The following is a 13,425-nucleotide window of genomic DNA, read 5'->3' on the forward strand; positions in this document are numbered from 1 at the left end:
TTGGGAATACAATCCATGTAAATGTTTCAATAACATCAACATTTTCAAGATTTGATTATACAAAAATGCCTTAGAATTGGGGCTTTCAATAACTTTTTTACAGTAGTTATCAAATGCCCTTTCATTAGGGACTTACTAGCTTACAACATCAACACATCAAGGTTGACACCCCCAAATTGTAACTAAAAGCAGCTTCCAAACATATGGATGTGCCCATCATTACTTACTTTTTAGTTTGCCTTTACAAAAAATTCAAAAGCTTATACCAACCACCCTAACTAACTACAATCACCCCCTAACTTCAAAACACAAAAGACCAAGCAAGCGAACAACAATACAACTATCATATTGTACCTGCCTATTGCCTTCCTAGCATCATCTTTCTCACTCTTTGACACCTTAGATTGCTCTCGTGACAACAGGAACTCCACTTCAATAATCCTTCTCCTCAAATTGTTTATCTCAGACAAATCCTCTTTAGCATCCAGTTTATGTTTCAAAGAATATAAAAGGTTTTTGTAGTACCCTTCTTCCTGTTCTTCATCTTTCCATTCAAAGAAGCTACATTTCTTCAACTTAGTCTGTAAAAAGCCAATCCATCAATATATGAAAATGCTTTGATTTGGATAGTAAATAAAGATTAAGGAAATCAACTACTTTTAATGTACTAACGAAATGTGTTTGATTCACAATCACAACTATTTGTGAAGAAGAAAAATAAAATTAGTTTTATTTATTTATTTATTTATATTTTTTTTTTCAAAATACAAATCTACCATGATTGTCTTTACACGAAAAAACACCACAGTCAAACACTATAATACTAAGGTAGCATGATCAGGATTATCAAGACCTACCAAAATGTTTTGACAATTCCATAAATGCATCTCAGGGTTTGTTATCTTCCAACACGTTCGTTTTTTAGTCGAAACGCCGCAATCACAAAGCTTTACACCTTCTCGCGACTGAACACGAGTCACTTGTAGCTGATTCCTTGAAGTGGATGAGCTCGAAGACATTGTTCTTGAGGATGGAAAGAGTCGGTGGAAAGGATTTGACTTTTCATAAAAGGGTAAGAAACACTTAAATGATGGTCCAATTGAGGGTTTCAATTAATAAGGGTTGTTGGACAACTCAACTTCTTCGACACATCAGTATCCCACGTAAGCTTATTCGACACATCAACATGCCACATAAACGTTGTAACCGGTAAACTGTCTAATTTTTTAGATAATGGTGTAACTAAAAGGTAAAAATAAAGTTTAGTGGTATGATGTAAAAAAAAAAAAAAATTTAGCCCAATATTAAAACTTTCATGTGTAAGGTTTCATTTTCCCTAACCAAAAACCACCGGCAATGCGCAAGGTAACAAATACTGAAAGGAGTTTCTAAAACCTAGCTCTAAAACCCTACCCAAATTCTGTAGTTTTTGCGTCTTTCATCGGTTGCTGGCTAGCTGCTGCCCCGCCTCCCTTTGATCGTTCCTACTTCCATCTTCTTCTACCAAAAAATAAGCAGGTAAACTGGTAAAGTTTGCTCTTTTGACTGGGTGTGATTGGTTCTACCAAAAATCGATAAGTTTTTATTCCCTGAAACCTTATCTGATCCATCTCTCGCAATGATCCACTCTATTCAGTTTAGGCTCTGTAATAGAATAAGCACACTTTACAAGAACACCTTACAGAATCAATTGTTAAAATCTTCCCAAAATCGTGTGTTCATTCTATTGTGAATAGTTGTTCCTTATAAAGTCTGTCAATTCTGCTTCGATGGACTGAATGTGTGTTTTATTTGAATTTTTGTTCAGTTTGTAGCAAAGCGAAACCCGGTATATGTTTATTTTCATTGATTTTTTCTTCAAAAATATGCAGATTAAGGCGAAGAAGAATCTAGCTTAGTGAAAGCTTGCTGCTCTGTTAATCCATATGGAGATTAATGTGAAGAATATAGCATTTGACCTTGATTTTCATCCTTCTAATCAGCTAGTTGCTGCTGGTTTAATCACTGGCAATCTTTATGTGTAAGTCCATATTGCCACATGCTGTTTGTTTCTTTATGTGTGTTTGCTACAATTTGTAGATACAAAGTAGTTGAATGTTATCTAACCAAACAATCTTTATACCTTACAGATATCGATATGCTGAAGATTCTGAACCACAAAGGTAAAGTATATGAGTTAAATATACCTATCATATGTAAATTGTAAGATTTTTGCTAAATTTTTTTTTACTATACCAGCAATGTGTTCTTATCAATGTGTTCTTGTGTCTTTATGGATGGAAAGTAAAGTAAAATTTATTTTATATGTTTTCTTGAGTTGGAAAGAAAGGGAATGAAAGCAAAGGAAAATTTGCAATTTACAATTTTGTGTAATTATTTGGTAATAGATATTAGGGTAAAATAAGAGGACACTTTTGTCATTATAAATATAGGAAGGAATATTTTGAAGAAAAAACAATGAAAAGGGAAAGAATCGAAAGTAAAGAAAACTTATTACTTCATTTTATGCTCTTGACCATGTTCTGGAATTGAAAAGAAAGGAAAGGAAACCCAGGGTTTTACAATCATACCCTTCTTGTTTGTTCCCTACAAAGTATATAACATTTTTCAGGGGTAATTTCGTCATTAAAAAACCGTTCTTATAATGTGATTTCTCTAAAAACTATCATTTCAGGGTGTTGAAAGTTCGTGCACACAGTGAATCTTGTAGAGCTGTTAGATTTATCAATGAAGGACGTGGTAATGAACCAACATTGTTTATACTTTATATACTCTTGAACCATGTAATTTACTTTTTTACCCTCAGTAGCAACATAGCTGCTGTTTCTTTAAACCTGATTTTGAATGTGTGTTTTTGTCATCAGTGATCCTCACAGGTTCTCCAGATTGTTCTATTCTTGCAACTGATGTTGAAACAGGATCTCCAGTTGCTCGTCTTGAAAATTCTCATGAGTAGGTGTTTTTATTTATTTATTATTTATTATTTTTTAATTATATATAATTGTCAGATTTGCTTTAACAATATATAATTTTTTAGGAAAGCTGTGAACAGGCTAGTTAATCTCACAGAAACAACAATTGCTTCTGGAGGTGATGAAGGGCATATAAAGGTTTCTTGTTTGTTATTATATTTTTCCTTTATTTAGTAATATCTTTTTTTTATTATTATTATTTCATATTTTGATTTTTTAAATGTAGGTATGGGATACAAGACAGCAGACATGCTGCAATTCATTTAAAGTTCATGAAGAGTATATTACTGATATGACCTTTGAGCCTGATTCCATGAAACTATTGGGAACAAGGTAGGAAAAGTTGTCCCTTTTTTAATATTTATTTATTTATTTCTTATTTTTTTTTTATGGAAAATTCCATGTAAGCCGTTTTAACAATAAAATCATTTTTGTTTTCATTTATTTTTTTGTAGTGGAGATGGCACTCTATCTGTTTGTAACCTACGGAGTAGCAAGGTAATTGGTTTTTCAATCTTTCGTCTGTGCAAAAGACGTAAATACCCTCATCATCAAAAATAGCTATAGAAAGTATGTGTTTTAGTACTATTTTTTACAAGGAGGGCATCCATGTCTTTTGCACAAAGAGAGTTTGTTGGGTTGCCAAAAAAAATAAAATTTTGTTCGATTGATGATATAATAAAATTCATTTTTGCTTTTTTTTTTTTTTTTTTTTTTTTTTTCAGGTTCAAACCCAATCAGAGTTTTCTGAAGATGAGCCATTATCTATAGTGATAATGAAGGTATGTTTTTGAGAGCAACTCTTTTAGTAGAGAGTGATAATATAATGTAGGGTAAATTACACTTTTGGTCCCTGTGGTTAGTTGATATTTACAAATATGGTCTGTTTTTTCATTTTTAACCTTTTTCATCCCTAAAAAGTCTTTTTGTCACACTTTTAGTCCCTGAAATTGTCGCCTTTTGAAAGGTGTTATTAAAGATGTCATGTGCATTGCATGTGAGGGTAAATTAGTCTTTTTCATACTAATATGTGGTTATTTTTGGTACTCAGAATGGTAGAAAAGTTATATGTGGGACTGAAAGTGGGACCATGTTATTATACTCATGGGGCTTTTTCAAGGATTGCAGGTAATTCTCAATGCAAATTTGGTAATTTTTTTTATATTAGCAATGTACTTTTGAAGGGCATTTATGTCTTTTGCACAGATTTAACTCTTTTATTTGTAATTTCCAGTGATCGCTTTACTGGTCTTTCTCCAAATCCAGTAAACGCCTTATTGAAGGTGAGAATGATGTTTTTGTTTTTATTTAAATGATTACAAATTATCAATATCCATTTATTTATTACAAATTACTGATTTGCCCCTTTCCGATATTGTTTAGCTTGATGAAGAAAGGGTCATCACTGGAACCGAAAATGGTCTCATCAAGTGAGCAGGCTTTTGTAGTTGCATTGTTTAAATTATATTTTCTAATAATCATAATTTTTTATTTTATTTATTTATTTATTTTTGTTATTTTGTTTAGTTTGGTAGGTATATTACCCAACAGGATAATTCAGCCAATTGCAGAACATTCAGAGTATCCCGTTGAGCGTCTCGGTAAGCTTTATTTATATTTTATTTAATTAATTTATTTATGTGAAAATAAATTAATTTATTTACACTTTTGGCCCCTATGTTATATCGGTTTCTTTTGATATGGTCCAAAAAGAATCCCTTGTGTCTTTTTGGTCCCTATTTCATTGTTTCATAACCTTTTTTAGTCTCTGGGTCGTCAATGTGAACATCCCAACGTTCACATTTATGAAAAAATGACCATTTTGCCCTTGTGTTTATTTTTGTAACAGCATTTTCTCATGATAGAAAGTATCTTGGAAGCATATCACATGATTCCATATTAAAGGTGTGGTTCTCTGTGTCCCTATAATTTCATTTATTACACCTGGACAAGCTTTGTAGAGCTATTTTTTATGAGGATTAGAAGGGCATTAACGTCTTTTACATGTACTAGAGATGAAGAGGGAGTCCCTATCCCCACCTTTTTTGTGTGGGACAAAAGATTGCAATTCTCTTTCAACAGTCAACTGTTGATTGCTTTTATTTATTTATTTTTTCTTTTTCTTTTTGTAGATGTGGGATATCGATAGTCTATTGCAGGGTACTGGAAAGAAAGCAGAGGGTAAATCAGCTGCTGCTGACAGTGATGATGATGATGATGATGACATGGATATGGATATGGATAAGGATGATATTCTTCCAAAATCATCTAAAGGTAGTCTATTTCTACTTTCATTTCATTCTATTTACAACGTTTTCTTATTAACCTTGTCATTATTAACTTAAAATGACCATATTACCCTTGTTGCTTTTGGCTCTCTTCTCTTTAGGCACAAAGAGGAAAAACAACGGAGCTGGCCTCGATACCACAAGTGATTTCTTTGCAGATTTATAGTTTAAGTTCATGAAAACATGCAAAAAAGCATTTTTATGTGACAATGTTTCATCTTTTTTTTTTTTTTTTTTTTTTTTTTTTTAATAACTTACCGGTATTCCAAATATTGTCAATGTGTTTCTTTAGTAATTATTTATTTATGGTTTCTCTTAAATTTTGTTTTACATGATTATTCGAGGGATTTAATTTTTTAAACATATTATTAAAAAGTTAAATACCCATCATCTGTTCACCATATATATATATATATATATATATATATATATATATATATATATATATATATATATATATATATATATATATATATATATATATATATATTCAATCTATGTCAAAAGTGATTTTTATTGTTTGAATCTTACATGTGTTTGGCACTTGAAAATGAAGTTATAGGTTTGAACCTTACATGTTTCAACTTTGGGGTGGTATGTCATTAACAAAACATTTTTTGGACCATGAAGTTTTGGCACTATTGGTATGTTGTAAGAGGTTTGAAATTGAATTTTTATCGTATTATATGTTCCTTAAGACGTTACATAGGAAGTAACTTGATTAGATAGTTTTTTAGGGTTATTTTTAATGATGATAAAAGCTCACAAAAGTTAAAAGCTTCCAAAATCTATTCGAGTCTTCTTGCTGAATAAACTTTTTTTTTTATTAAAAATTAAAAACCAAAAACTCCATGACAAACATGGCGGTAAAAGCATTGAGAGTCAATATTCAGTATGACTATAGGAGAACATACACAACACAGCAAACCATACTTCATAAGAAGCTCTTAATACTCATTAATAAAAGATACTTTCAATACTTAATATACAGTGAAAACTTGAAAGAAGGAAAATAAGAATCGTAACTTCTATATCATATATATCTCAATGTATATAAATTCGGTAGTAGTAATCACATATAATAAGAATTAAATTATATTGAGATTTATCAACCCATTTTTTAAATAGATTGTAAAAATAAAAAACATTGCTAATTCAAATAAGGATGAATGTTAGTTAATGATTTCCGAAACGTGCTTTTATGAGTCAACATAAGCATAGTTAAGGGGCTAAACTGTAACTATTGGTATAACGTCAGCACTGTGCAAACCCCCACTACTCGTCAAATAATTACACGCCAAGATGCTTTCTCCGCCCGTAATATTCAAATGCCCCCATTCCTCAATCATTCCACCTTTCTCCAAAATCCTCTTATTAGGGTTCTACAAGGGTTTCTCCTTACGTATAACAATGGAAAATCAAACCAGTGAAATCAGCTTTTGATCATCCGTTTATAGACACAATTCATATATACAACAGTTATTAGTTGATCAATGGCTGCTTATCAACCGATCAGAGGTAAGGGGCCTGGTTTACAGTTTTTGAATTTTCCATTTGGAGACACCACGCACACCAAGGTTTTTGTCGGAGGATTGGCATGGGAGACACATAGTGAGACGCTGCATCGTTATTTCGATCAATTCGGAGATATTTTAGAGGCTGTTGTCATCACTGATAAACATACAGGGAGATCTAAAGGCTATGGGTTTGTGAGTTTCTTCAAACCTTTATATTTTTCTGGTTTTGGTTTTGCTTCAAAGTTTCTGTATGAAAGTACTTTTTGATCATTTTTATATCGAGTAACATATGACTGAAGTTGATATTTTTAGTATCCTGAACGAAGCTATCACCTTTTTGTATATACGAGGATAAGTTCATAAGGATAAAGAAGTAAAAGATCAACAATAATCGAGTGACATTTTTAGAAGAATTGTCCCTTACAAGAATGAATTAGGTGGTGTCAAAACTTTGTTTAAGTTTTGAAACTTTTTACCCTTCTGCTGCATGTTTATTTCTTACATGACAGTCTCCTTGTTGCTTATTTTTATATGAATGATTCAAAAGGAAATATTCATTTCTCTTGATTAGTTGATTGTATAAATTTCGTGCAAGTTTTTGCTGTTTTCTTGAAGGAAGCAATAACCAATTAACCATACTAATATAATGTAAAGGAAAATGCCATATGCATGTTAGATGTTGGATTTGCATAAAAATAAAAAAATCAATATCCGTTGTGTAATGACCACCTCATGCCCATGAAATCATAATTACTATTATTGTCCTTATAAGCTGACATCTCTTTCACCCTTTTCTTTCTCTTCTGTAAATCTGATTTTTATTATTATTATTATTTTTTAACTTATTAGGCCCATTTGTTACATATCAAGGGAAATTATAAGTTTTTTTTGTCCCATCAAAAAGATTGAAAAAGGTGTGATAGTGACAAATCTCATTCTATGGTATGTACAAATGGCGTAAATACCCATCTATTTCTGATCATCAAAAGTAGTGCCAAAAAGCTAGTCTCGTGGACAAACTTTGCAGAGCTATTTTCGATTATGAGGATGAGGGCATTTATGTCTTTTGCACATACGAGAGAACAAGAGTCCATGTCCCACCTTGTTCAATCTTTTTAAAGAATTTACAATTTTTGTTCCATTGACATTATTCTATCAATTCTATCAATTGTGTCATGTGTAACAATTAGTGATATATATCTTGTGATTATGGTGGAGTTTAGGTAACATTTCGTGAGGCTGAAGCTGCAGAAAGGGCTTGTGTGGACCCCACTCCAGTTATTGATGGTAGGAGGGCAAATTGTAATTTGGCATCCCTTGGGAGGGCCCAACCTTCTTTCACATATGGTACATTTCTTTTAGCCTCTAATTCCTTTATTTAGGTCAATGTTTTTTTTTCTTATTAAGTGTTATTGTCTATATATATATGATGTTCAAATATATAATCACTTTTAACAGATTCCATTAATTTACTCTTGAAATTGTAAATGAAAATATAAAAAAAAGAATTGGTGTATTAGGGCTCTTCCAGTAGAATATCAATAATATAGCTATTATCTTGTATTCTTCTTGTAACAAGGGAATGAAAGTAAATGTATATGAAAAGACCAATATGCCATTGATCGATAATAATGCAAGTATTCGTGTTTTTTTTATTTTATTGTAGGACATGTGGGACCCACAGGACACTACTTGTGGGGTCCCCAAAACATGGGAGGACCCTATCATCAACCGGTTCCTTATGGTTATCAACAATACCCTTATTCTTTATATGGGTAAGTTATCACTTCAAAAAAAAATGTGTCAATTTGGGTTTTAAATTTATTGCTTAAGGGTATAATGGGTAAATTTATAAAAGTACAATGCTTTACTAAGAAAAGTTGAAAGTACAATGTTCTAATAGGAAAAAATGGAAGTAGGGTGCTATAATAAACAAATAACTATTAGTTTTTATAATCATGTTTAATATATTTATTATTGAAGACTATAATTGCTAGTTTCTATATATTTCAATACCGAAAAATATGTAACTTTTACTTAGAACTCTTAATCCCATTTAATTTATTTAAAATTTGGTTTTGACAGATATTCAGCATATGGACCCGAATATGTCTTTCCTCAGGTGAATAAAATTATCATATCATATTCTTCAAAAAGACTAATTTTATTATCTTTAAAATTATGTTATTAAAGTTTACTATGAATTTTATCTTAAAAATCAGATTTCAAATGGAAGAATAGTTTTATTGTAGAAATACTTGTACTTTTGTAAGGTTTAATAATTATTTTTTTCAGGTTCCATATAATCCTTATGTGGGCCACCACCACCCTCAGATGTTGGGCAGTCCGGGCAGTGTTTTTCCATATAGTCAGATGGGCCCGCCTGCCCCGGGCAGCCCTGGGTATAGGGCTATTCAGGGAATTGTAACACCTGCTCCTAATGTTATGCCATATGCTACACCTAATGTCATTACAGGTGAAACCTTTTTTTTTCTATAGATTTATCTTATATCTGTTATGAATTATGATGAGGGTATTTTCGTCTTTTAATAAAAAAAAAGGAAGAACGGAGTGTTGAATAATTATTTTTACTTTTATTTATTTCAGGCATTGCTCCACCATCTTTTGGACAGGCAAGGAATATGTTTCCATCCGAATGAAGATGATGTCATCATTGGACAAACTGGTCATTTTTTAAGGTTTGTTCCATTACCATATATTTAATAGGGGTATTATGGTCTTTTTAACCTTTCTAGGGAAATTTTCACTGATAAAGTGGGGAGGGCATTTACGTCTTTTGCATTATTTGCAGGATGATTGTCACGTGGTTCTTCAGAAGACTTCAATTTTCACCTTGGATGAATTTTCATTTACTGGCTAGAGGTATACAATTCATTAATAAGAAGAAAAAAAAAAATTAAAAGTACATGCTCAGAAGAATATGAGGGCAAATTTGTAATTTTACAATGGGCTTAACACAAGATCAAATACTTGATCTTTAATATTTGCTATTATTGCTGTAGTTTTTATCTTTTTTTATTTAATGGGTTTGCAGGTGATGAGAAGTCATGGACGAAGGTCAAAGTCAAGTCAATTATCGAAAGTCAAAACTCCAAATCCTGGAGTACGGGGGTCAAAGTGCAACAAATGCATTTTATGGGGGGTCAGTCGTGGAGTGTTTGTTAACAAGATTGCAGGAATTGGTTTCCTAGCAAAATCAAAATTATGTATTATGATTTATGAGAGAATCAACATATGATTACTCAATTGTCAACTAGATTAGTGTTAAGCATGTCTTTAAGTCAATATTTGATGGATTTTTTTTTTGTATAATTTATGACGTAAGAAAGTAACAGAAACAAGAATTACAGTTGTTTTTTATGTCTTCACTTATGTACATATGACCTCCCTTATGAATCTCTCATTAAACCATTTGTAGTTGCCATTTATAAAAATATGTAAGAACTAAATGCATTGTATGAGCACATGTGTATATGTCAAATAAAGTACGTTGATGTTGTATAAAAATTATAATATGCATATATGCACGTGTTCATATATAAGCCTTGAAAAATATGTTACTTTGTTAAATACATATGTGCAATTGTGCATATGGCATATCTGTGTGTGCACATATCATGTAAAGTACTTTGAAGTTAATGTAACAAAATGAGTTGGTCAAAATATTTGTCTATCGAAGTTAAATGACGAACTATATTCCAGATCCAGTGCCAAGGCTGAATATAGAGGGGTCGCTAACGCAGTGGCTGAAACTTGTTGGATTCGTAATCTGCTACTTGAGCTACATGTTCCGGTTTGACAATCTACTCTGATATATTGTAATAATATCTCAGCAGTTTACCTTTCAGGTAATCTCGTCCAGCATCACCGAACAAAACACGTAAAAATCAACATTCACTTTGTTAGAGAGAAAGTCGGGTCGGGGATATACGTATTCTCCATGTACCCTCCGCTTACCAATACGCAGCCATATTTACTAAGGGCCTTCCACATAACTTATTTGAGAGCTTCCGATCCAGTTTAAGCGTCTACAAAGCTCCTGCTTCAACTGCGAGGGACTATTAGTATTAGTATATATTGATATATTGTAAATATTGTACATATCTTATATTTTTATGATAGATAATTACCTCCTATTTGTCAGGCTATTAGTTAGGCTTGATTATTGTTATTTTGTATATATATGTTTCGGTTTTATCAATGGAGGGCAAGCAATTTTATCCTGTCACACAATAAGAACTTGAAACTAACATGGTATAAAGTTTTAGATTTATTAATATGATTATTAATCAATAAGTTTACTAGTATTTAATAAAAAATCATTTTTTAGGTATTTAATTCTCTTCAACAACTAATAGACTGGGTGCAAAATACGGGGCACAGACTTGGTTACGTTATTGTGATAAAAAGATCCACTGCTAACTTAAATATATATTTTTTTCAGTGTAATCATACAAAACTAAAAATAATCCACAAAAAACACCGATACAAAAAAAAAAATTGTCCATTTGCACTAAAAGTCAAGTATTCATCTAGAGATAATTGTTGGTCATTAAAAGCTATATGTGAAATACATAATCACGATCCCACCTTATATTTAGAAGGTCACCCATATCCAAGGGCGTATTTTTGAAGATGAAACCCGATTAGTGGAATATTTGATAAGAAAAAATGCGAAACCAAAAGATATATTATCTACTTTAAAGAAGAAAATGTAGAAAATTTATCTATTCTTCCAACTATATATTGCACGCAAAAAATTTAAGATGAAGAAGAATAGTGGCGAAACTCAAATGAAGGTTGTTACATCTTTCTTGGCTAAGAATGACTATATCTACTATAGTCGTGCATATACATTAACAAACGAGCTTCAAACTTTGTTTTTTGCTCACCAAAGATCATTGGAGATGTGGCGTGCATTCTCAGTTTTCATCAATACGTTACAAACATTGAAGATGTAAAGGGAGATGAAAATTGTGAATTTTGGCAGTAGTTGTCTCCCTTGGGTATAGTCAAAATTATTGGCGTCAAACCCGCTAAGAATTATACAACACGTTATTAGAAGACTTTGGACGATATGGAATGATGATTTTTTAGGATTATTCTAACGTCCCCTCTGTCACGTGTCACAATATTGTCCGCTTTGGGCTCTCGGCACAAAAACTTCCCAGGGGTCACCCATCCCTGGATTGCTCTCCCCCGAGCACGCTTAACTGTAGATTTCTTTTGAGATCTGCTGCCCTCACAGCTTTAAAATACGTTATGACAATGAATGTATCCACACCCATTATAAGGAAATGTTTTGTTCTCCTTCCAATCCGATGTGGGATCTCATTCATCCCTGGATTGCTCTCGCCCAAACACGCTTAACTGCAGAGTTCTTATGGGATCTATTGTCCTCACGACTTTAAAATGCGTTGTGACAAGGAAGGTATCCACACCCCTTATAAGGAAATATTTTGTTCTCCTTCCAATCCGATGTGGGATCAGGTGCAACCCAACTTCACCCCCCATTATAGGGTTCAACGTGCCCATCGAACACATCGACTCGCGTCCCAGTTTTGATACCATTTCTAACGTCCCCATCTAGAACGTATCACAATATTGTTCGCTTTGGGCTCCTGACACAAAAACTTCACAGGGAGTCACCCATCCCTAGATTGCTCTCGTCCAAGCACGCTTAACTGCAAAGTTCTTATGGGATCCGCTGTCCTCACGGCTTTAAAACGCGTTGTAACAAGGAAGGTATCCACACCCCTTATAATGAAATGTTTTGTTCTCCTTCCAAGCTAATGTGGGATCAGGTGCAACCCACCTTGTGATACATGCCAGGGGGTTGCACCTGATCCCACATCGTCTTGGAAGTAGAACAAAACATTTCCTTATAAAGGGTGTAGATACCTTCCTTGTCACAATGTGTTTTAAAGCCGTGAGAGCATCAGATTCCATAAGAACTCTACAGTTAAGCGTGTCCGGGCGAAACAACTTAAGGATGGGTGACCCCCTAGGAAGCTTTCGTACTGGGAGCCCAAAGCGAACAATATTGTGATATGTGTCAGATGGGGATGTTACAATTATATAAACAACTTACATCACTCATTGAGTTTCACTGCACTGGATTGGGTTCTGCACAAAATGAATATTGGATGATTATATCGGATATGGGATTCCTCATTGCTAATAAGTATGGTGTAATTGATACGTATTTCTAATTATATCGGGCATTGGATGATTATATCGGATATTGGATAATATTTTGAATTGTTTATCACTAAATGATGTATTCAATATGTATTTTTTGTGTTTTAAACATTTTATTGTTAACAGATTAGTGACAATATATTTTTTATGTATTAAAATGCTTTTGGTAGGATCTCACGATACGATTCGATCTTACGATCACGATCTTACAAAGCGAAACATGATTTTACATAAGATCCCAATCTTGACAACCTTGGTTTTGACTCTTAAAATGGTTTTTGACCCTTAAATCGGTGTATTTATAATCCCCTGACTATGTAGTCAAATGCTTGTATGCTCTTATTGCCTTAGAGAACTCGAACAAGAAAGTGAAGAAACAAGATAAGTACAAATGAAAGAGTAGAACATTATTTATACTCGAGTTTT

General features: G+C 32.6%; 2 protein-coding genes across 4 annotated transcripts; both read left to right on the forward strand.

The window, feature by feature from the left end:
* The first annotated feature begins 1,344 nt into the window (after window positions 1-1,344).
* On the forward strand, window positions 1,345-5,580 carry WDR55 (transducin family protein / WD-40 repeat family protein). Of its 3 annotated transcripts, none has more exons than XM_079017584.1 (16): window positions 1,345-1,526; window positions 1,872-2,020; window positions 2,130-2,162; window positions 2,675-2,739; window positions 2,865-2,952; window positions 3,038-3,110; window positions 3,199-3,305; window positions 3,428-3,470; window positions 3,698-3,754; window positions 4,024-4,100; window positions 4,207-4,255; window positions 4,356-4,402; window positions 4,500-4,573; window positions 4,822-4,877; window positions 5,105-5,246; window positions 5,362-5,580. In XM_079017584.1, exons 2-16 carry the CDS (start codon window positions 1,926-1,928, stop codon window positions 5,424-5,426), a joined length of 1,071 nt encoding a protein of 356 aa, XP_078873710.1. In that variant the 5' UTR covers window positions 1,345-1,526; window positions 1,872-1,925; the 3' UTR covers window positions 5,427-5,580. The 3 variants fall into 3 exon arrangements, with proteins under 3 accessions (XP_078873710.1, XP_078873709.1, XP_078873711.1); XM_079017583.1 differs by having other exon boundaries at window positions 1,345-1,518; XM_079017585.1 differs by lacking the exon at window positions 1,345-1,526 and adding an exon at window positions 1,551-1,780.
* A 989-nt stretch (window positions 5,581-6,569) lies between these two features.
* Window positions 6,570-10,151, forward strand: LOC145070495 (putative RNA-binding protein ARP1). The gene is made up of 8 exons (XM_079017438.1): window positions 6,570-6,969; window positions 8,001-8,124; window positions 8,444-8,552; window positions 8,863-8,899; window positions 9,073-9,253; window positions 9,385-9,476; window positions 9,590-9,660; window positions 9,833-10,151. Exons 1-6 carry the CDS (start codon window positions 6,754-6,756, stop codon window positions 9,435-9,437), a joined length of 720 nt encoding a protein of 239 aa, XP_078873564.1. The 5' UTR covers window positions 6,570-6,753; the 3' UTR covers window positions 9,438-9,476; window positions 9,590-9,660; window positions 9,833-10,151.
* Window positions 10,152-13,425: the final 3,274 nt, after the last annotated feature.

The sequence above is a fragment of the Lactuca serriola genome, chromosome 8 (assembly GCF_051521515.1).
Source record: "Lactuca serriola cultivar US96UC23 chromosome 8, Lser_US96UC23_V15, whole genome shotgun sequence".
Lineage (NCBI taxonomy): Eukaryota > Viridiplantae > Streptophyta > Magnoliopsida > Asterales > Asteraceae > Lactuca > Lactuca serriola.

Coding starts and splice junctions, on each gene's coding strand:
- WDR55 (XM_079017584.1), top strand. CDS start 1,926: ATGGAGATTAATGTGAAGAATATAGCATTTGACCTTGATTTTCATCCT. Junction 3,471..3,697: donor GTAACCTACGGAGTAGCAAG/GTAATTGGTTTT, acceptor TTTTTTTTTCAG/GTTCAAACCCAATCAGAGTT. Junction 4,878..5,104: donor CACATGATTCCATATTAAAG/GTGTGGTTCTCT, acceptor TTCTTTTTGTAG/ATGTGGGATATCGATAGTCT.
- LOC145070495 (XM_079017438.1), top strand. CDS start 6,754: ATGGCTGCTTATCAACCGATCAGAGGTAAGGGGCCTGGTTTACAGTTT. Junction 8,553..8,862: donor TACCCTTATTCTTTATATGG/GTAAGTTATCAC, acceptor TGGTTTTGACAG/ATATTCAGCATATGGACCCG. Junction 9,254..9,384: donor TACACCTAATGTCATTACAG/GTGAAACCTTTT, acceptor TATTTATTTCAG/GCATTGCTCCACCATCTTTT.